At 40.7% G+C, this 24,087-nt stretch overlaps 1 protein-coding gene across 2 annotated transcripts; it reads left to right on the plus strand.

The window, feature by feature from the left end:
- The first annotated feature begins 1,236 nt into the window (after window positions 1-1,236).
- On the plus strand, window positions 1,237-9,323 carry GPR65 (G protein-coupled receptor 65). Of its 2 annotated transcripts, XM_032482470.1 has the most exons (3): window positions 1,237-1,341; window positions 1,795-1,831; window positions 7,637-9,323. In XM_032482470.1, exon 3 carries the CDS (start codon window positions 8,109-8,111, stop codon window positions 9,132-9,134), a length of 1,026 nt encoding a protein of 341 aa, XP_032338361.1. In that variant the 5' UTR covers window positions 1,237-1,341; window positions 1,795-1,831; window positions 7,637-8,108; the 3' UTR covers window positions 9,135-9,323. The 2 variants fall into 2 exon arrangements, with proteins under 2 accessions (XP_032338361.1, XP_006190939.1); XM_006190877.3 differs by lacking the exon at window positions 1,795-1,831.
- Window positions 9,324-24,087: the final 14,764 nt, after the last annotated feature.

Raw genomic sequence — 24,087 nt, forward strand, 5'->3', positions numbered from 1 at the left:
AAATGTACTTTATAAATCTGAATTATGACTTTTATCATTCTCAGTGTAAGAACTCCAGAGGAAGTATAAGAAACCTATTACATTCCTGTTTCATCCTGAATAACCCCAAGGTTAAAAGTCTTGGTTATATCATAAGATCGTCTTTTCAATCTCTGGAAAGAAATGAAAGGAAAAAAAAAAAAAAACTACCAACAGGAATCTGCAATGTCCTTTTATAAAAACAGACTCAAATTGCTATGATTACAGTTTTTAAAATTAAGTTAAATGTTTCCATCCCAAATTAATTCTGTCCTTATAAAGTAAAATTTCCTCCTCCATTTGTAATAAAAGTTTAGGAAGGCAAGATTCAAAAGTGATATCTCTGACTTATTTATATGTCAGAAGTTCTAGAAGCTAATTTCACTTCCTATTACGCCACTTACAGATTTGGCAACAACTGTCAACATGTTAATATGCTACATGAGTTTTCGTTATAACAACCCATGTCTTTCTCAGATAAAATTTCAAGTTTCACAAAATTATTGATTCACCTAAGCCAGTTAGTTCAACTGGTTTTAGCACTGTCTGGCAATCTCTGAATTCTCCAAGAGGCGAATTAAAGGAGAAAATGGTTCTATAATAAAACACTATATAGATAATCCCAATGGTCCCTTTTAAAAAAAAAAACTTTACCAAGTTGGCTACCTTGGTCCCATGGCAGTGAACATGCTCGTAATACACCCAACCCCCATTCTCCCCTGCCATTTTTCTCCCAGGATGTTCACCACCCTGATTCCTTCTACAGCATCCTCGTCTATCTCACACATCCAATGACTGAGCCTATCTCTTTAGTATTTCTCTTGGAGTGCCTACCCATTTTTACCATTGATTTGTGATCATTATTGCTTTCTCCTTCACTCGGTGATAAACTCCTTACAGGCTATAGCTAGGTCCTATATATCTCCCAGCACAGTGAGGACACTGTGAGGACACGTTATCTGTGTTGACTGAATAAATAAATGAGTGACTGAGGGAATGAATGAAATTCTAGAACACATTCTATTAAATAAAGCAATATAATATTGATATACAATTGTAATTAAGATGCAAAGAGAAAAGTGAGTTATAAAAATTATACTGCAGTAAATAATAAATAAAACATCTTCTAAAATATTTAAGAGGTTTCTTTTGCTCAAACTTGGATAATGTACATCTTTGTCATTAAGATGCTGCTTCCTCATTGGTTTGTGGTGAAATGTGAGTGCAATTTCCTGTCCCCTCAACAACGTTGGTTTCTTTACTGGATGCAAGCAGATTTATCGGGCTCCTCGGTGGACAAAATCATCATCTCAAGAAACATGGGTAAGTGTAAGATTAAAAAATAAACTAAGATTTTAAGTGGATAACATACTTTTAAATAATTGTCAGTAATATTTGCAACGTTTTATGTAGCTTAGGCTGTATCAGTGTGGTAATGAAAATCATTATAGGACAAAGAGAACTGGGGATGACATATGGTTTCTACTTTGAGCAGTGGTAAGGGATGTCAAAATTTACGTTTAGAAATACTTACGTAAAACTATCGAAATACAAAGAAAGATGTTTATGTTCCATTTCCTCTTCAGGAAACCGTATATTAGCAAACTGAAATAAGTGGTTAAGAAGAAATCTAACAGCTCCTGGCTGTAGAGCTATCTGGCACCACTTCCTCTTCAATACAGTGGTCTAGGGATAATTTTCATACCGTCAGAAACAATGTGAAATTTGAAAATAACATCTCCATACTAATAAATATTTATTAATAATTCTTAATAGGTCACCATCACAGTGTCTGACACATGGCAGAGTCTTAGTAAGTAGCTATTCAACTGATAAATGAATGTTTCCTGTAACACTTTTTATCTTCTGATCGTTGTTATCAGTAATTTGTACTATTTGTTTTAGGGACCTATGGGTTATCTTCTTTAGGCATTTGTTAAAAATTAAAATCAGAATTAAAAATTTATCCAAATTTCTCAGTTCTAAAAATAATTTACTCAAATATTTCTAAAAACAATTTTCTCAAAATTTGATTTAAGTGGAAAAAACCCCTTGGATTCACACAAATTAATTTAACAACTCTTATCTGCAGAGTTTGGTACCATATGTGAACTTTTACTGTACGAATTACACTCTGAGTGCCTTTGGCTTCTTTGTTGTGCTCTGGATAGATGATCAAAGTTGATCTCCTTTCAGGACATGTAGGGGAAAACACAAAACTACTAGTGTTGTCATTAAAATAATATCCATTAGGGAGGAGAGTGGGAAGGGACAGACCGGGAGTTCAGGATTTGTAGATACTGACGTGTATATATAGAATAGATAAACAGTTTATACTGTACAGCACAGGGAAATATATACAAGATCTTGTAGTAGCTCACGGTGAAAAAGAATATGAAAATGAATATATGTATATTCATGTATGACTGAAAAATTGTGCTCTACACCAGAAATTGACACAACATTGTAAACTGACTATAACTCAATTGAAAAAAAAAAGCTAAAGGGAATCTCTAAAAAAGAAACAGTATCAGTTAACGTATAGTGAAGGCTACCATGTGCTCGGTACTTGGCTGCATGTGTCACCTCCTTTAATCCTCACAAGAATTCTATGAAGTGGTCGCCATCTTACACCTGTGAAAACTGAAACTTAAAAAGATGAAGAAACGCACATGGTGAAAAATTTCCCAGGAGCTGTGGAGAGTCTTTCAGTCCCCAGAGCCCACACACATAGCCACAAGCCCCCAAAGCCACTGCCTCTGTTGCCCGACCTGGAAGATGCCCAGTGTCTGCTTCATCAAAGCTTTCAGTCCTATGGTCATTTTAGTCAAGGCAGGAAATGTTTTTACAGAGAAAGAAATCTATTCCACTGAGAATTTTGTAAATCTGTCCCAAACTGTTTTTTTCCTTTTTATCTATCTTATCTTTTTTAAGAGAAAAGATGGCTATCTGTTGAATAACATGGACCAAGGAGGAGGGGGCAGTTCCTGCCCATTAGCCACTTCTCCCAGTCCTGCTTCTAAGGAAGGCTATTTTCATGGTTTAAGCGTTGTACCCCAGACACCTGAGCCCAAGGATGGATATGATGTTGTATGTCCTCAGCGTTCCATCCATCTGCTTATTCAATTTTTCACGAACCTCAGATGTTTTTCTAGTGTCATTTTCCTTCTTTGCTTATATTCTTTAGAAGTCTCTTTAATGAAGATTTTGGGGGTCAATGTTCTCCGTGGTAGTTTATCTTAAAAAGTCCTTATTTGTGCTCTTATTTTGAAATTTAGTTCTGTTGAGTATACAGTTATAAGACGAGATATATTTTCATAGCAATTTGATAGTATCAGTCCACTGTTTTCTGGATTCTGGTATTACTGCTGTTGAAAGGTCCTTTGTCGATTGAAATTTCATCCTATGTAGGCAGTCCATCTTTTTTCTCTGGCTCTTTTTTCTTTGTCTGGTGATCTGCCGCTTAATTGCGATATGTCTAAGTATAGACTTCCATCTCTGTTGGTTAGTTTGTTTTTCATCTTACTGGGGTTTGCCAAGCTTTATAAATCTGAGGTCACCATGTTCTTCATCAGTTTTAGACCACTCTCAGCCAACTTCTTTTCTAGTATCTCCCACCCGACTTTCTCTCTTTTGTCCTTATGGAACTTCAATTATACATATGCTGACCTTTTACCTTTATCCTCCGTGTCTCTGTGGTATTTTCCCATCTCTTTAGCACTCTGATAATTTTGTTTTATTTCTTTAGCTTTATCTTGCAGGAGACTAATTCTCTCCTCAGCTGGAGCTAATCAGTTGGTTAGTCCCTGTGTTGACTTTTAATTTTAAATTACATTTTTTTTATTTCTGAAAAGTCTGTTTCAACGTTTTTAAAAATATGCCCAGTCATCTTTTATAGTCTCTTGCTCCTTACTGATGTGTTCAAATTCCTTCTTTTATTTCTGCAACCATATTAACGTACTTGTTTTGTGTTATATATTGATTAATTTTATCTCTAACGTTTTCGTGGATCTGATGCTCTTCTTGTTTCTGCTGAATCTCACTCATAATAGCTAATTTCTGTATGTGTGTATGTGTGTGTGTTGTCTTTTAGTGTGGTAGCACTTTTTATACATCTAATTTTAAAATCAAGGGTGTCCCTGTGTGTGTGTTTATGTGTGTTTTAATCAGCTCATATTTGCTAGAACTCTATCTGAGAATATTTTAAAGCCTGGGTGGAGGGAGCTTTCCTCAAGGAATGATTTGTATTTATTTCTTCCAGGTGCCTAGAATATTTCTTTCTTTCATATAGTAAACTTTTATTTTTTGGTGAATTCATTTTCATATTATTTAAATTATTTATTATTTGTTTCATTGTGTTTCTGTGAATTACCTGTTAATATGAGAAGAAAGAAGTAAAATCATGTCATTCCTTAGGAAGGCATATATGCTCCATTTGTAGGTTATTTAGATGTTAATTGTCAAGACTTTGTTTGTTTGTTTGTTGGTTTTGACAGGTGGGAGGCAATTAAGTTTATGTAATTAGTTTTTTTTTTTTTGATAGAGCTACTGGAGATTGAACCCAGAACCTCGTGTGTGCTAAGCATGTGCTCTACCACTTGAGCTGTACCCTCCCCACCCCCATCAAGACTTTTTATATTTCATCTCACATAGCTTTTTTATTCCACTTTTTAACTTTAATTGCAACATAACCTGCATGCAGGAAAAAATACACATATCCTAAATGTACAGCTTGGTGCATTTTTACAAACTGAACTTGTTCATGGAATCAACACTCATATGAAGAAATACTACATTATCAAATTCTCAGAAGTCACCCTGGTGCCCTCCTCCTGTCCCTACCCAGCCCCTCCCCAAAGGTTACCACTACCTGACTCCTCTCTCCCTCTCCTTTTTATAACAATTAAATGTTTAATATGACACTCTACACGGCTGTTTGCAACAATGCAGACTGGCTTTGTCGGGCAGGAAGAAAGATGCACAATGGTTCTTCTTGTCATAAGGTGTCACATGGAAACATAACACCACATTGTCACTGAGCATGAGACATAATGTGAGATGATAATTCTCACAAGTTTTTTTGAAGCCCACATAGTTTAACACAGAGCTTAAAAGTGATGTCTTTTAGGAAGTGGAGGGTTGTTTATTTTATATCTAATTTGCACAAATGATTATTCATGTCATTCTCTTTCATTAGAAGGGGACTTGTACTAATCCATTGATGCTACAATTTGGGTGGAAAATAGAAAACATTCTCTTCCTTCTCAAAAAAGCCAGTCTGCACTGTTGCAAAAATACCTCAGATTTCCAAGGTATATTTATATAAAAGTAAGAAGACAAAATTGTTAAGAGTCAGGAGGCTTTAGAGTTGCCACCTAGGATTGTAGCCAAATTCTACCATGATTAGACAGGTAATTTGGGGCTGATTGCCTGACATGTGTCTCAGTTCTTCATCTGTAATATAGAGTTATAATAAATAGCACAGAGTTGCCATGAAACATGAAGTATAAGATATATGCATGCCATTTAACATGGTGTCCAGTACACAGAAAGCCCTTCATAAATGGACCGCTACCCTGATTTCTGAAAGCCTAGATTAACTCTACCTGATCGTTAATCAGACAAGATGTACCCTTCATGCCTGCCATTTTCTACCCCTCTGCATTGCTTCTGAGCTTCACCCACGTTATTGCACATAGCAATAAATTGTTCATTTTCATTGATATATAGCTATTGTGTTAATAGACCCCAATTGGTTTATCTCCTCTACTGCTAACGTGCATTCCAGTCGGGGGATATCACAAACAGTGTTACTGTGAACATTCTAATTCTACCGCACGTCTTTCATTAACTATATGTATGTATTTCTATTGAGCATATACCTAGAAGGAGGGTTGCTGAGCCATATGATTTGCATAAGAGCCAGTTTTCCAGCCAACAGTATGTAAGCATTCCAGGTACTCAGCATCTTCACCAACACTTGGTATTGTCTTTTTCATTTCGTTTATTCTGGTGGGTGTGTAGTTGTATCTCATTGAGGCTTTAGTGTGTCGTTCCCTGATGACTAGTAAAGTTGAGCACGTAGACCCAGTATTAATTCACTGTTGGCCTAAACTCTGCAGGACGAAACATAGTGTAGACTTTGACCCCATTCCCAAGTGAGAACCAGCCAGAGGCTGTGAATACTCAGGGATTTTATTATAACTCCTCGTAGAAACAAAGCTAAGACTGGAAATTTGCCAACTTCCCTGCTGTCTGTCTGCAAATATTTGTAAAGTTTGGTATTTTGCTTATTTTGAGGGCAGAGGCTCCTGGATCCCAGCACGTGTGGGATGTCTGAGACCACTGCCTGTTGCTCTTTCTCTGCAGCCAAAGGCTCTAGTGAATTCCTCCAGACCCACATATGCCTTAGGGTATCCGGAGCTTTATGGCTCACTTACCTCCCTGATCTCAGCTCCTGCTTCCCCATCCCCTGCTTTTTTTTTTTTTTTTTTTTTTCTCTCTGGAAGGTTTACCTATTGATTTAAAAGGCTGGTTTTCACATTTTATTCATAATTTTAGGTGCAGTAAAAACTAGGCGATTTCAGGAATTTTCATTCTCCATTTTGTGTTAAGAGTGACATAAACTAAGGACCCTGGGTATGGTTAACTCTTCCAGCAGAATCCTGGCGTCTTGTGGTGGCTGGTCTCTTGTGCGAAGGGCTCACTGATGCTTGGAAAGGGGTGGTTTTGAGGTCCTGTAGACCCCACAGCACACAAGAAGGCACGTCTTCCTTCCCCTGCGCAATGACTTTACAAAGCTTCGTGTGAAGAACCCCATCAGATAAATCATCCAGAGAACAAACAGGCCTCACTAGCACAGGAATAAAGACAGAAGTAATTCTCTAGTCTGTATGGAGAGAAAGATGGATTCTCTGTTCCCATGTGAATCTATAACATCAGACCGTTAAAAAAAAAAAACTAACCTAGTAAACAATCAGGTATAAAGGTAGGAACTAATGGTCACAGGATTTTACCCAGAACTGAGAACATTCTGCCCTCGCTTCTGCAAGAGTACAAGAAAGATAAAGTAAGTCTGCCCACAAAGGAAGCAACAGAAAAACAAATGAGGGAGTATTCTCTAATTATTTATGAAGGTTCAGCAAGCTGCTATATTTTTAAATATTTCATTTTATCAAACTTCTTGGGACAGCTTTTTCTTAGCTAATAAGCTGATTTTGAAAGTGCCTTATACCTAGATTGCATATGAAATTAAAAAGTTGAAATCCTGTAATTGTACAGTTTATCATATGCTCAAAAGCATTTACTGATTACAAATCATTGAATTTGCCATCTTTTTTTATTAGCTCCTAAAATGAGTTTTTAACTTCAGTTTTGTGTTCTTAGATTACGTCCAGTGAGAGGTAGTCTAGCATCCCTGGCATAATTCTCATTTGAAATAGATCAAATATCTCAGCCTGATTTCATTCGCTGAAGTCAACTAGACAATTTTCCCTTTTTAAACACCTTCAATGTAATTTAATGCATTTTGATATCTTTGAAATAAAAGGAAATTGTTTCAAAAGTCCTGATGTCTCTTTTAAACATCTAAACTACTCTAGTTTATTTTTAATTACAGAAACAAAGGCATTTTAAAAAGAGATAATCTCTGTGAAAACAAAGCCTTACCTATTCATGTTTGCACCAATCTCCTCTGAGTTTCATGAAGAAAACCAAACTGAAGACAGCACTCTGTAAAAGCTTGTGGATAACCTGGTTAATCCTCTGGGGTCCTTCACCAGCATTCCATGATAAGAAGCACATGAACTTCTGCTCATTAAAAAAAAAAAAAAAAAAAAAAAAAACTGATCACCTTAGTAACTGCCAGGAGCCTGGATCCTGACTTCCAGCCATTGATATCTGTGTGAAAATTGATTTACACCCATCCTTTAAAACCACTGATGACTTAATCAGAACTTTGGAAAGCAAAGAAAAATGGAAGAAATCTTGGTAAAAGAGAATTAGATTTTGAAAACAAACTACCAAGAGGGAAACTTACCTTGCTATTTACCATCCAAGAGCAAATGTAACAGGCATCGTAAGTAGAAAAAATGAACAGCACATGTACTGAGGACCAGCATGATCTGGATCACTATTTGTTTCCAGTGGTTTACATCTTCGTGCTAATAGTCAGCGTCCCAGCCAACATTGGCTCTCTGTGTGTGTCTTTTCTGCAAGCAAAGAAGGAAAATGAATTAGGCATTTACCTCTTCAGTTTATCACTATCAGATCTGCTGTATGCATTGACTCTCCCTCAATGGATCGATTATACTTGGAACAAAGACAACTGGAGGTTCTCTCCGGCTTTGTGCAAAGGGAGTGCTTTCTTCATGTACCTGAACTTCTACAGCAGCACAGCGTTCCTCACCTGCATCGCCATTGATCGCTATTTAGCAGTTGTCTACCCTCTGAGGTTTTCTTTTCTAAGGTCCAGAAGATGTGCATTCATGGTCAGCCTGTTCATCTGGGTATTGGAGACCATCATCAATGCTGTCATTCTGTGGAAAGATGAAACAGCTGTCGAATATTGCGATGCCAAAAAGTCTAACTTTACTTTATGCTACGACAAATATCCATTGGAGAAATGGCAAATCAGGTTCAACTTTGTTAGGATGTGTGTAGGCTATGCGATACCTTTGGTCATCATCCTGATTTGTAACCAGAAAGTCTACCAAGCTGTGCGGCAAAATCAAGCCACGGAAAACAATGAAAAGAAGAGAATCATAAAACTACTTATTAGTATCTCATTGACTTTTGTCTTGTGTTTTACTCCCTTTCATGTGATGTTGCTGATTCGCAGCATTTTAGAGCGTGATGTGAAATTAAATGAACATGTATTTGACCACAACAAGTCTGGGAAGCAGGCTTACAAAATCTATAGAATCACAGTTGCATTAACAAGTTTAAATTGTGTTGCTGATCCGTTTCTGTACTGTTTTGTTACTGAAACAGGAAGATCGGATATGTGGAATATATTAAAATTCTTTACAGGGAAGCCTAATAAATCAGAAAGACAAAGAAAAAGCTTACTTTCTGTATCTACCAAAGATACTGTGGAATTAGACATCCTGGAATAGAACCAAGGAATTTTTTTTTAAGATACACAATATTGTATCATCAAGATTATATTCTGAAAAGGAAATCTAAGCATGAAAGGGGACTAAGGTCTTCCAGTTGAGAGATTGTTTTAATCCTCTCCAATGGAAATATTTTTTAAAGTGTACTGTATAGCACCCTGATTTTTATTAAATGAGAATTAAACAAAATTTAATGTTTTCCTAATGACTCAGGAGTGTGATTGTTGGTGGCAATTGTTTTTGTACGGTGCTCTAATCTCTCCGAGGTGATTGAGGTGTATGGCACTGTGTGTCTTGAAACTGGTGACCTTTGTGTCTGGTTGGTGTGATTTTCTCACTCTTTCTATGGATTTCCAGCTATTGACTGTCCCTTTTCCCAGCCGCAGTACGTGCCTGTCTCCAACAATCCCAACTACTAAATACTGCTACTGATCTTCTCATTGGTTAACAAATACTTACAGAGCCGGCTCTAGGTACTAGATTTCGTGTTAAGTATTGGGGTTACCAAACGAATGATCTCAGGAAGGCTTTTGAAGCAAATCTGAAGCTTTGGAAACCCAGTCACCGAGTTTGTAGGAGTTCTTTATACAGTAAAAGTAAATAAGCTCTGAATGAGAGTCTGAAGGCCTCTTCCATGAAATAAAGTACATGAGCTTTGTGAAAGTTCTTTCAGCTCCTCAGAGAACCTCTTCACTTTCTTTAAAATCACAACATTTTTAAAATTTTGATTCTTTCTAAGTTTGCAGTTGAGTAAAGTATAGTTGAAATTACCAGATGTCCAATGTCTGGACAAAAAGACATTTATCATATGAAATTTTACATTCAGAGACTTCTCTTGGGGCTTAGAGTATTTAGATAATCTTGATATAATATTTCCATTCTTCAATGTTATGATTGAATAAACAATTAATTACCACTTGTTTCTGTTAACTTTGAGAGCTTGATTTATTTTTTAAATTAGTACCAATTTTAAAATAGAGTTTGTGATATACAGCATGCGGACATTTCTGATTATCACATTTTTATCTTGTCCTGGACTTCTTTTTGCCCAGTCATCACTGTCATCATTTGTCATTTATACATGGGGCCTCTGTTCTTTTCTAGTGAAACCCATCCACAAGTTGCTATGGAAACACAAGAGCTACTATAACTCCCTGACCCGGGAAAGCCTTTGTGATAAGAAGCTGCTTTGTCTAGGTCCATCGGGTGACCCTGCCATGAATCAGAAATCTGCTCCTCCAACAGGCACAGCCACACACAGATAACACATACTCACAGACACACGCAAACAACCTACCTCATCACACAAAAACAAACAAAATTTCCCTGGAGCCATTTAGCCCATGTTTGTACTGTTTCATGAGGCGTGTAACACCAACAAGAACACATATGACCTCCTTCCTTCTCAAATAATTCGCATGAGGGTATTTTCATTTTCTTGTTTACGGAGTCAGCAGCTGGGGAGATTGTTAAGATTCTCCCTCCTCTTCCCTCCTCCCTTCTTTATCCCTCAGCCAGAAGTGGCTGCCAAGGAAGCCGTGATCAGAAGACTCGTGTCTGCATTGTTTCCATTGCTCTACTATTCTGGAAAAATCCAGATCTGACGGAGATGTTCTATTTACATCTCCTGGGCAGACAACTTTGGCAGGGGCTGGGGGTGGGGACACAAGAGTATTTTGATGAATATTTGTATTAATATTTTTGTATTTTTCAAAGTAAAGAAAAACTGATGCTATTTATTCTTTCTTCATAGTGTAAACATCTGATTCAATTCAAGTTAAAAAAAATATTTTGACCACTATTATTTCCTTGATTCTTTGGCATTTCATACAGCTCACTTACGGAGCACAACAGGATTAAAATCATGTGTTTAGTTGCATTAGCTGAATGCTCCTTTTTTGCAAGAGTAAGTTGACAACAGCAACATCAGGTCAAACTTGGGTGAGGGAGAAATGATGTAGGAGTTCAGATTCCTTGTCTCCAGAGAGCCTTTTCTTACTACATTGTTTGTTGCTGGCCAAGAAAAATCACACAGGGGCCCCGTCTACAGCCACTAGGTGTCGATCATGTTCTACTGAGGACCTTACCGTTCTTGGCTGGCTGCCACTCCCAAAGAGCAAAGACAGGCTTAGGATGACATTTTCCATCCATGAAACAAGAAATATCCCCTCTGAATGGGAAATAAATGAGGGTAAATGCTGAAATTCTGTTCGCATCTATTATTTTTCTGCTTTCTGGAAAGCTGAGTAACCATCCAATCACTTGGTTTAAACTCCATTTGTCATTTTAGTAATTTTTTCCCCAACCAGTTAAATTGGTCTGTCTACACGTGAGAGAATATGGGCTAAATTGTATAATTTCTGGAGGATTGTGGCTATAACATTGATGACTTGTGCTAATTTATCTCTCTTACCCACTTAAGAAAATACTGGTCACCTTTCATATACAGAAAAACAGAAAACACATGAGCTATAAGCAGTCTGCAATTTTGTCTACTGTCATGAAATCATTTATTTATGAAGTCAAGATTTAATTCAGTGTATGATTTCAATTTCTAATTTGTTATTGTTGGATCTCAGCACTAAAAACTAACATCTATTATTTTGAATTGTTTAAATCTGTTATTCCCCAAAGAACAGTAATATAATCATGTTCTAATGCAACAGCATTTGCATATCATTAAACATATAATGGCCTATAAGCTACTTTTCCTAATCTCTTTATGAAGCACCAGTGGATTTTTATACATTTAAAAAATAGGTCATGATTCCTCCAATAGTATTGTAATTAGGTGTTCAAAAAGCAAGCCAGTGAAGGAATAGGCTAAGGAAATGTCTATGTCAGTGTTCAGTGCAAGCTTTAGAATAACAATATAAATTTCGTTATCTAGGCAATATGTGCTTGATTAATTTCAAAATCAAATACAATCAAGAAATCTTGCTCTGCACTGACTGGACGCACCCACGCTATGAAAAATATTAACTTCAGTTCTCAGTATTTCATTGATCTTTCTTGGAAACGTGATCAAACCTGTAAACACACTTCTAAAAGAATCCTTTTCAAAATGATGGTGATATTTCTAGTCTTGACCCAAGACTGTTGGTACCTACTAACAAATAGGTTCACTTGTAAACCTTGATTTCTTTTGACAGTTAAATGGATCAGATCAAAGGATTGCAATAATGGACTTCCAAGTGCCTCTGTAGAAATGCCACAGAGAGGTACACCAGCAACCTTTAGAAGCATGTGCATAAAAAGTGCCAGCTCTATTAAGCTTTATTTGTGCTTTTTAAATATTGTAACAATAAAAAATAATCTCATACTGCTCATCCACTCATGGAAATGACACTTGCTGCTGCTAAGGAAAGCTATTTTGGGTCTTTAGGGCAATGCCTTCCCTGCTTCTCTGGCAGCTCACTTAAGAAGAGAGAGTGTGATACCCTGTGTTCAGAAGGACTATGGGACAGAAAAACCTAATACTTTTGTCCAGTCCTCCTTGGATGAAAGAATTGCCAGAGCAAAGCAGGGTCTGGAAGAAGCAGAGATTCTTCCTCTTGCTCTACAAATCTTGTTCTGATCCCTAAAAGGACTGTTGTTAAGGGTCTTGTTCTCATTGGTAACCAGAATTGTCTGTTGAGTGATTAAATAATTAGTTAATTAATGTAAAGAACTAGAAATAGTGCAGTTGTGCTCTTTGCCCTAAGCCCAGAGTTCAGTTTCTGAAGCCCTTGAAACTATTTGTATTTTCGATTGAAAAATGTTAAGGTTATATGGGGAAATAAGGTTAAGGAGACATAGTTTCCTTTTAAGAAAGCTTTTTATGAATATTTGTATTAATATTTTTGTATTTTTCAAAGTAAAGAAAAACTGATGCTATCTACTATGACATTTTTTCCATCTTAAGTTGGTAAAAACAGGAATTGTCACATTGACTTCCATCTATCGTTCCTTACTCAAGAGAAATTTTTTTAAGCTATCCTTAGTAAAATGTCCACAAATTGACTTAATTTTGCTGCACACTATATACAATGACATGAGTCTCTCTATTTTCTATAGAGAACATTGCTGCCTTTTCTTTAAGTCAACGTAATTGTAACTTCCAGCCCACATAACCACCAAGCTATAGGAAATTCCATCTCAGTCATTGCTGGGCTGTCCCCTTTCAAGTTCACACCAGATCACAGAGATTTACACGATGCTAAGAAAATGGAGGAGGGGCCTTTGATTTCCCGTCTCTAAGCATCACCAGTGGCAATGACATCAGCTAAGCTTTCAGTGATTCTTTGAACCTTGGTTATTCTTTGCTGCCTCCCTGACTATCCTGGGACACAGTTGTGAATGAAAAAATGCATTCAAACCGTATCAGTAAACAAAGAATGCTGAAGCCATCAAGTCACCCCTCAGTGAAGACAAGCCTGCAGCCCAGCCTTGGCAGCCACTCACAATGGTGCACCCTGAGGGGACTCAGAATAAGAAAGGACAGGATGCTGGCCCTAGATAGCTAGATGCTTGTCGAAGAAATGAATTCAATGAGCCCAAATGTTTGCTTCGTCCCATACATAGAAAAGCCTAAATTCTTTAATTTGAGATGCCTGGTTTTCTTTAGATAACAAGTAATCTTTTATTGTTCCAACTACCTGGTCTTTGTTGTAAAGCTCCTATATATCCTAGCTCCTCCCCTACCTCTTTGGAGCAGCCCCTCAGAGCGATCTGAAAGGTTGTCATCCCAGCTTGAGTCCTCCCGCCGAATAAAACATAACTCTCAACTTTTAGGCTGCGCATTGATTTCAGTCGACACAGTGTTCATTGACAAGACTGAGTAGAAGCCAGCTAATGATCCAGACTCTTATGCATCAGGGAGATGCAGGGAGATGCAGGATTCCCTTCAAAATCCACGTGGTTCTCGACTTCAGGAGTGGAGCAAGTACCTAAGTTAAGCCAATCAAAGTGTGAAGGAAAAGCCGGGCTGGGCCAACAAGCTAACTCACAAATCTAAGTGTAACAAGTGTCGGGTTACTGATCTGAGTTCTGCTGGCTAACCCGTAAATCTAAGTTAATTAGTGTCGGTTTGCTGATTCCCTGTTCATGTTTTTTTTGCTAGCCAGCTGGATTTTCAAAGAGACATATCTGGCCTTGAAATGTTGGCTTGCTGCCTCCCTGCCTCTACTTTTGTGACAATGATGCTGCTAAAGCTGATCCATGCCTATTGGCCGAATACCCCACGCTTGTAATTAACCCTATAAAACCTCATGCACACGTCTTGGAGGTGTTCAGAGCTTCAGAGCAGAAGCCCCTCTGAGCCCGCCGGTGTAATAAATCTGAGTACTCCAACCCTCCGAGTGGTGCTTGTTGGCTGGCCTGTCATTTCCATAACAAAAGTAGTTCAGTCCTCTAGAACAATGATGGCCATGTGACTTAACCTGCTTAGAATGCTGGGACAAAGGCTCTTTCTTTTGCTCTGGATGATGTCACATGCAGATGAGATTCCTGCAGTCTCTGTGATCATGAAGGAGCCAATACATGGAAGAAACAGGAGCTCAGGGAATCAGAGCACTGGAGCTGAGTCCTCTGATACAGTAGTTCTCCGCGCACTGCAGTTACCAGAACCGTATAAGCCTCCCTTTTCTTCAAATCAGTCTGAGTCAGGTTTTTTTCCTTCCTTGAACCCTAAAGAGTCCTAATGGAATGTGGATTGTGGAAGTGAGAGTGATGTAAGTTCCAGGCTAAGATCGTTGAGTAAACAGGGCTGAAGAGGTGTGGTGGAGAGGGCCATGGGGACAGCTTGAGCTTGGGAAGTTAACAGCCCTTGTTATTAAATGGTAGCAAAATAACTGCTTACACTGTTCTCTGCTACGTCCTGGTTCTCAGAAAGTGCCTGCCAAGGCTCTGGCATCAGGGAATTGTTAGGAAAAATTCAAGACATTGGAGTCTTTGGGCTTCCTCTCACAGACCTCAATAAGGTCCCACATGAAAAAGGTACAATAATATAATATTTTGTGAGAGTTTTCTTGATATATTTTCAGATCTAAAAAAACACTGGGGTCCATCCAGGGGCCCATCCACTGAAGCAATGTGTTTTCATGCTTCAAGAAAAGGGAAGATTATAGCTAGAAAAAGGAAGTCAATGTTAATTGTGAGTCATTAGTGAGCAGAGTTTCAAAAGCCAAATATTATGGAGAAAGAATTTTTTTTAATCCCTTAGGCTCCCATTTCATACCAAGACCCAGGCCTTGGTGATTTAAATTTGGAGTTTTCTCTAAGCCAAGGGAAGCGATGATGCAGTTGTGATGTAAATGAAGTTCCTATTATGCAAGAAAATAGAAAAAGCCTGGCCTCAGACCCCAGGGCACTGTAGGGAGGAGGCAAGGAAGAATCCAAATGAGGACCTTTGAGGCAAATGTTGAACCTCGTGGCCTGAGGAGCAAAGGAAACTTCACAGTGGGTGGGGGAGAGCAGTCAGTGCTGCAATCTGCTTTCCCTGTAGGCAGCAGCAAGCCTCTGGGAGAAGTCCTATAGTCATCTTGATTCACTGCAGTGTAGTACAAAACTAGAGATTAACATACAGTTGTGCAGGTTGAGCACTGCACAAGAAATCCATGTCTAGGTGGAATCATTCATTTCACAGATCACAGATTTGCACATTTATTATGGCAGTTTTAGAGCATATGGCAACAAGGTGTTCTAAAAAAAATCAGCGTGACAATTTCCCAACACTGGAAGGAAAATGTCTTAAGGAAGAAACATCTTGTTCTAATTTGCATGGATGGACTGCCATGTGAGCAGCTTACCCTGCCTTTCCCCTGGCACCACAAGGTTATGTAAGCCCCTTCTACTCCAGAATCTTCATAGGAGGAGCTAGGATGGGTGGAGTGTATTTGAAAGACTGAGCATTTAACCCAAAGTAGGTGAGTTAACCCAGTGAGACACTTGAAGCAGAGAGAGTTGGAAATATCTTTAATTCACAATCAAAGTAATATTTTCACCCTGCTACCCAGCCAACTGCTGATTCAGACCAGTAACAAAAAGTAAAGCTACTTTTTGTGTGCACGATTGAGTCATAATGTGGTTATTGTCTCTCAGATGCCCAGGCTTTGGCTGAAGGTGGCCTGCTGGAACAGAGAGAGAAAGCATACCTTTCTTTCAAATAACCCTGTCTACCTGTGACCTGTTACAGGCCAGGTGGACTACAGGTCCAATCACAAGTACACTGGTTCTCAAAGTAAAATGTTTATAACTTGGGAATCTTAGTTTAAAAGACTATTATTCAATAAATCTGAGCTGGACACTGAGATACTGCATTTCTAACAAATTCCCAGGTAACGCCTATGCTGCCAGGCCCCGGGTCCAGGTGGCGAGTTAGATGGTTTGAGTCTAGAACAGTGGTTCTCAGATTTTCACAGAATCACCTTGAGGGCTTGTTAAAACTTTGTAGTGGGCCGCTGTGATGTTCTGATTTATAGTAAGAAATGTGTATTTGTTCTTGATCCCCATTTCCAGCACAGAGCTCCTAAAACCCTTGTAATTTCCTAAGTGATGTTGACTGAAATATATGCACAGCCTAAAAGTTGAGAGTTATGTTTTATTTGGCAGGAGGACTCGAGCCGGGATGATCACCTCTCAGATCGCTCTGAGAGACTGCTCCAAAGAGATAGGGGAGGAGCCAGGATATATAGGAGCTTTACAACAAAGACCAGGGAGTGGGAACATTAAAAGATAGCTTGTTAACTGAAGAAAACCGGACATCTCAAGTTAAAGAATTTAGCACTTTTCTATTTATGGGAGGAAATAAACATTTGGGCTCATTGAATTCATTCCTTTGACAAGCACCTAGCTTTCTAGGGCCAGCATCCTGTCCTTTCTTATTCTGAGTCCCCTTAGGGTGCACCACTGTGAGTGGCTGCAGAGGCGGGGCTGCAGGCTTGTCTTCACTGAGGGGTGATTTGATGGCTTCAGCATTCTTTGTTTACTGATGTGGTTTGCAGTATTTCTCATTTACAGTGATAAGAGCCCTGGAGTGTCTCTTTTTCTAATATTTGGCCTTTGACCCATCCCTGAACCAGGGTTCCTGAAACCTTTGGTGATAGGAGCGTCTTTGTTTTAATGAGGTGACTGGGTTTCTGCTGGTTGGCTCCTGGATAAAGGCCAGCGCCTGGAAGAACAAGCCATGATTAGAAGCTTGGAATTTTCAATCCCACCCTCCATTCTCTTGAGAAGGGAGAAGGGCTGGAAATGGAATTCATCATCGTGGCTCTAGAAAAATCCCTGAAGTATGGGGTTCTGAGAGCTTCCAGGTCGGGCAACAAATCCATGCCAGGAGGGTGATGCACCCCAGCTCCACAGAGATGGAAGCTCCTGCGCCTGGGACCCTCCCAGGCCTTGCCCTGTGAGTCTCTTTGTTAGAGCAGGCAGATAGCTAGATATGAGCAGAGAAAGGGGGACACAGGCCAAATGACAGGAATTGGGCAGAAAGGAGGGGCACGGGCCAAATGCAGGAAAAGATACATCATGTAAGCACTAGGGGTCCCTGGGCAGAGAAAGGAAAGCAGGAACCCTTGGGCTGATAAGGGATCACACTTTTGGGATGATGAGTGGCCTGGAGATGAACAAAGAAAGGTGAGAAAAGGCAGGAATTTCCAGTGTCTGAATGTAACCTTTTGCTCATTATGCCCTCATTTCAATAAAATTAGCCTTGCTGATCAGAAGTACCCATCATGCACCAACGCCATGACACTCCCGATCCAGTCTATATAGGGACAAAAATCCCCCCTCCCTTTGGGAAGGTGGAGTTGGGATGATAATCAGGGGAATATAACCCCAAACCCTTCCCTCCCCAATGAATATTCCGCCTATACGTTTTTACACCCTATGTAACCAACTTGCCAAAGAAACTCAGGGCAACCGCTCACCTCAGCCTCCCCGCTCTCCCCTTGACAGTGGACTATCCATCCCTTAGCAAATCCTCACTTTATTTTTTTAACCACTATGTGTTGTCTCTGAATTCTTTCTGGGACCGGACAAGAACCTGGAACACCGGTAACGTCCACCAACAAAACCTACGTCTGTGTCATCTGTTATCACATCCTTTAATAAACTGGTAAACATAAGTGTTTCCCAGTTCTGTGAGAGTTCTGTGGGACTGCAGCAAATTAATTGACATGAAGGCAGTTATAGAAATCTCTGATTTGTATCCAAATTGGGCAGAAGTTGTGGATAACCTGGACCTCTGCTCCAGCCTAACAAAGCCCTCTCCCAGGCCCTTCTTTGTTAATTACCACCTCTCAGAGATAATGTATTCCCCACCCCCACCCCACCCCCGCCACAGGGAAGGTGCAATGTGCACAACCCGTAGGCAAGGAGTGTATCTGTGGGTCCTGCCCGCTCCCAAGGCCAGTCCCTGCCTTCAGTTTACTGAGAGACAGAAGTCAGCTCCCTTTCTAGAAATGAGCATCAAGTTTTGCATATTGTGGAGGTAACAGGGATCGTATTTAGAAGATATTACAAGGTTACACTTTCCATTCTCATACGAGTGATTTTCTCTCAGAGTCCATGTATCATTAAAGCCCCATTTACTGCCCAGGAAAAAGAAATAGGTACCAAAAAGTCGGAGTTCTTGAAAGAAGGTATTACTTGGTGATGCCCCACTGGGTGTAAAGATGAAGCAGATATACCTTCTGATTCTGGGAGGAAGCCGTGGGGTAGAGAAAGCTAGAGCAAGAGAGAGGACGCTCCCGGGGGGTCAAATCAAGAGAGGCGAAGAGGAAAGACAGAAACAGAGGGGACTCCTGCCCCACTTCCTGTTTGGGGCTTGGGGAGGAGACCTCCTTGTGGGGCCAACTGATGCCCTTCAAAGTCCAATGATCCCCTATTCCTGGGCTCTCAAATGTCTGCCTGTGATTCTTCAAAAGATAAAGTACATTCTTTACTTGGCGTGTTTCCCCTAATAAAGAAATAGCCCCAGGTAATGCCTAATCTCACAACAGCTCAGGCTGGCTTGTTTCAGCCGACCTTATCAGAGTCATAAACACGCTGCCTTTCACTGACCCTAAACCTCTTACCTCACCTACGATCAATCAGAGACCCGTGCACACGCCGAGCAGGTGCCTTGTGACCCTACCTTACAAAACACCCCAACAACTGTCCCTTGGTGCTCACACAGGCACCTCTCACCTGTGTGGCCTACTGTTGTCTGTAGCAGCATAACTATTAAACTTTTCCTTGTTCTTAAGCTTTCCTCAGCCTCTGATAAATTCTTTTACCAACCCGCGCCACCGGCCCATCGCCACATTGTGTTCCCATAGCACTCCCTCAGGAAACTCCTGCAAAAAATGAGAAAACTGCAACAGAACAGAAAAGTAGACATGACAGTGACACAGATGCAAAAAAGACCTACCTGGAAACAGGTCAGCTCACGCAAGGCAGGGAAGGTGTCCAGACACTCTCACGTGCTCCCAGGGGTGGAAAGGTAGGGAAGAGCGAGGAAAGCAGGGGGAATGCCATGGGTCAGTCTGCTGGGGGAAGGTGACCTTGTGACAGAGTCTGTGCCGTGGAAGATGTAGACTCAGGATGGAGGGAGGCAGCTGAGACCCAGAAGACCTGCAGCTCTAGTGAGGACCAAGGTAAGGGGGAAACACTGACCATCAGTCGGCCACCACGTCGCAAGTGCGGTGTCAGCAGTTTCTACCAGGAGGATTCCCAACGGATGGACAGACATCATCTCAAAGGCCACAGAGGGCCAGAGGACAGTGCCAGGACCAGCGGTGGACATCACCGCCTTCCTCACAAAGAGGACAGGTTATCCTTCCTTCCCACCCAGGAGCCATCATGTCAATTTCTAAGAGTCCTAAGAGGAAACAGGAATCTTGAATTTGAGTATTTATCTAAAAGGCGCTAAACCAATCTTTAAAGACTGTTTAAGCCAGCAGAGATTGAAATACCCTCCATGTGCAAATTTAAGGTTTTTTTCCCACCTTCGGGGGGAAGGGGGGTTGGGAGGGTGATAATAGTTTCTTCCCCACAGCCAAATGTAGATGCATAAATGTGTTCTTGAAACTCAACAAGTATTTGGCAAATTGTGCGGGATTTTGCTGTTACGTTCATGTCACATAAGCCTAGTTTACCTGAGCTAAAGTTTCATCCACTGGAAAATAATAGCAGAAAACAGAGCTACTGTGAAGAACCCAGCAGCAGCATTCTGGTCCTGGGGCGCTGGAAGTGTGGGTGGGTAGATAACAAGGAGGACTGAGTACTCTTCAAAATCCTCCTTCCTCTTCACTTCAAAACTCATTTCCCCCACCTCGGACATTCATCTGATGACAATGAATCAAACCTTCCAAGGAGGATACACATAAAATTTAGAATGCTAATAACCACAACACCTAGCACCACAGCTTACTTACAGCAGGCTTGGAACTGCGTTTATTTGGTCATTTGATGTGCTAATTAGATTTGAAGAGAGATATCCTGAAAATTACATGGCATACTTGGTCAATTTGAAGAAGGGAAGATCAGATGAGATCTCCTAGGAATATCAATGCAGCTAAAAGGGCCAGGGATGGTCTTTCTTTGCAGGACCTTTACTGCATGGAGAGCAGACTGCGTGTCTGCCATCCTGAATGTGCTGGGAACAGAGGATGAGCTCACGCTGAGGCGCGACTTTCTGAATTGGAAGTTTGGCCACTGTTCCTCCTTTTCTATATTTAGCTCTAGTAAGGCCTTTGAAGAACATCTGGTACAAAATCCTCCTATTACAGGTAAGGAATCTGAGCCCACAGACGTAAAATAATTTACAAAAGGTCACACAACTTCTAAATGACAGAGGCTGGAATCAGCTGCAGGTCTCCCAGATCAGGAGTTTTTCCTTTACACCTCCTGGATGCAGGTGACAAATTGATCTGTCAGAGTTGGGGAAAAAACTTATTGGCCCAGAAAAGAAAAGTCCTGGGGCAATTTCAGACATGGCTGAATTCAAATGCTCAACTCAGGTTGCCAGGAAGATACGTGCACCATCTTTAAGTTCCACATTTTGCTGTTTTGACTTTAATGTCAAGTCAAAGACGGCTACCGGCATCTCCCGGCTTAGGTTCCACAGCAGAATATCCAGTGGGAAGAGAGTCTCTTTCTTGATACTTCCAGCAAAAATGGTTTTGGTTCTGTTGCCGAGTCCAAATTCGTTCTGCTCGCCTCATGACAGGCCAATAAATCGGGAGACGAGGTGTTGGGGCAAGGAATAGCGACTTCATTCGGAAAGCTGGCAGACCGAGGGGAGGGCAGACTAATGTCTTGGAGAACCATCCTGCTCTAGTCAGAATACAGGCTCCTTTTATACAAAAAAACAAGGGAGGGGGTGTGGTTGACTGTTGCAATCTTCTTGCTGCAGGCATTCTTTGTTCTTGCAGCTGTTCCCCGTGGGCCAGGTCATGATGTCCCTGTAAACCTCCAACAAAACAAAGGTTATTTTCTACTACAGTTCCCCTGCCTTTGTTCCCCACTTTAAACCCATCGCTGTGGTTAGAGGTGTAGGGTTCCCAGTTCTCTCATGGACCATGCCTATTCCTGGAGGGTAGGATGGTCACACCCCAAGCTCAGAGGCTGCAAAGAGAAGAGAGAGTGGATTCTCAAGGGAAAATCAGACTGTTGTTACCAAAGTGAGGAGAGAAAAGAATCTGTTTCTGCGACGGCATCTTTCTAAGATGTGAGGTCCAGATACACCTGTGACACCAAACAAACACCATGTGTTATTCTCAACTGAAAGAAATGTTAGTTTATTTAATCTTATAAAAAGGAAGAAATTAGACTTCTTTGTATAGACAATAGACACCTTCCACAATGTCCATTCTGGAAGGTAATGTCAGCAAGGATCCTGGCAGGCAACAGAGTGCTCGCTCGAATTCTGACCATCTCAGAGAGTTCAATAAAGCAATAGTTACAACAGCAAGGGCAGGTCGCAGGGGAGCCACAGGGGTGGTGCAGTACATGAGATAGTGACATCTGAGCTCCCTGACACCCCCGCCCTGCAGGGGCAAGAGGAGGGAGTGGTTCCCAAATCCGTAGGCACAGAGGACTGCCTGGAGGGGGTGGCTGGACTGAAGTTGTGACCTTTAATAGGGGTACAGCCTCAAAACAGGAGCTGGGGAAACAGCAAATACCCAAACCATCCTCTCCTCCCTCCCTCCAACTTTCTGCAGGAGCTCCCTTTTGGATGCCCCATCAGGAGGCTGGAGGCAAGGAATCCCAACCTTGTGCTTCATAAACTCAGCCTCACGGGGCACAAAGCTGGGCAGACAAGGATCAAGATTGGCTCCAGAGGAGGAACAGGCAGTATTCAGCTTCTCAGCTGGACTTACACTCCATTCATGTGCCAGATCAGGGAATATCTACGAGCTGTCTGAACACATGCCCTTGTCTGAATTCTTAAAATGCAGCATCACCTGCTAAATAAGCATCTATAATACAAACCCTCTGAATTGGATGGGATTGTGAACACACGTGACAACAGCAACAGTGCGGTCCACTGGGGCTTATTCTTGGTTTAGGGTCAAAAGACTTGTTCTAGTGTTTGTTCTTTTGCTCGTTAACTTTGTGGCCATGAGCAAATCAGATAAGAGACCCAGTTTCCTCTTCTTTAATACGAAGATAATGTTTCCCTTGCCCATCTGATGGTTATTTGTCATTCAGTACAAATGAAATATAAGATACAAAAGTGTTTGGGGAGTGATAAAGTACTCATTTCATATTGACCGTTGCAACACTTGTATGTGAGTGTAAGAAAGAATGTTTTACTTACAGGTATCAGTTTTTGTAATTCTCACATCAAGAAAAATGCTAAAGCCCACTTGACTCATTCTGTATGTGGCAGTATTTTTTAACTATGTGAGGGTTGAAATGAATTAATGAGAAAGTAACCTCCAGTGCACTCCAGGATTGCATTAAGGAAATGACTTACTGGGATTCTGCTTATTGCTGGAGAAAAAAAAAAAAAAAACAAAGGTTAATCGAGTTTGCTGCCTGACACTGTGGCTCATTGTCTGTGTAAGAGTAGGCATAAGCGCAAAACATCCGTGTGTGTCCCAGCGAGTTATGAGAGTCCTTTGAAAGCAGTACATTAGCCGTGGACCTTCCCGCTATCTCTCCCCTGCAGTTTGCTGAGAACGTTTTCCATAAGATAACTAGGCTTATCACAATCCATTTCTGCACTGTGGGCTCCTGGGATGATTGCCTAGATCTTCAAACCCCAGATTTGGAGCTGTGGGTTGATTAAAAGCCACTTTAGAGAAAATGGCGACACTCCCCTTGTCCCCTCTCACTTCCCCCTTTCTTCTCAACGCCCATCCCTCTATGAATATTCTGATTCCTAAGACTCTTTCGATCAGATTCCCTTATTTTCCCTGTTTCTTGGGAGCTCATCAGTGACAGCGATCATGGGTACACTGAGTGTGCTATGTACTGAGAACTCTACACCCAATATTTTACTTAATCTCCCCAACCTTCATGTGAAGTAGATGTTGTTATCTCCATTGCACATGAAAGGATTCAAGTTTGGAGAAGCTAAAAGCAGAACAAGAATTTGAACCCAAACATCTGAGTCCAAAGCTTGTGACCTTGACCAACATGCTGTATAGCCTATTTCCATGTCATTCTAGCAGACTTTTTTTCCTCCTTTCTCTCTTACAGTAAAGTCTGACTGACCCCCATTGAAGAAGGGGTCTTACTCTGATCAAGATGGAGAAGGGGTTTTATTCCTTTTATTTCAGGGGAGACTTATTGATGCAGGATAACGAATGTGGCGTGTGAGGAGGGCCGTGTCCCAGGTCTCGGTTGAGCCCCTGGAATGTGCCCTGCCAAGTGTGGGCCCTTGGCTTCCCGCAGGAAAGAATTCAAGTGCGAGCCACGTTTGAATAAAGATTTATTTAAAGAGATACATACCGCATAGAGCATAAGGCAAGAGAAGGGCAAG

Source organism: Camelus ferus, chromosome 6, assembly GCF_009834535.1.
Source record: "Camelus ferus isolate YT-003-E chromosome 6, BCGSAC_Cfer_1.0, whole genome shotgun sequence".
NCBI classification, from domain to species: Eukaryota; Metazoa; Chordata; class Mammalia; order Artiodactyla; family Camelidae; genus Camelus; species Camelus ferus.

Coding starts and splice junctions, on each gene's coding strand:
- GPR65 (XM_032482470.1), top strand. CDS start 8,109: ATGAACAGCACATGTACTGAGGACCAGCATGATCTGGATCACTATTTG.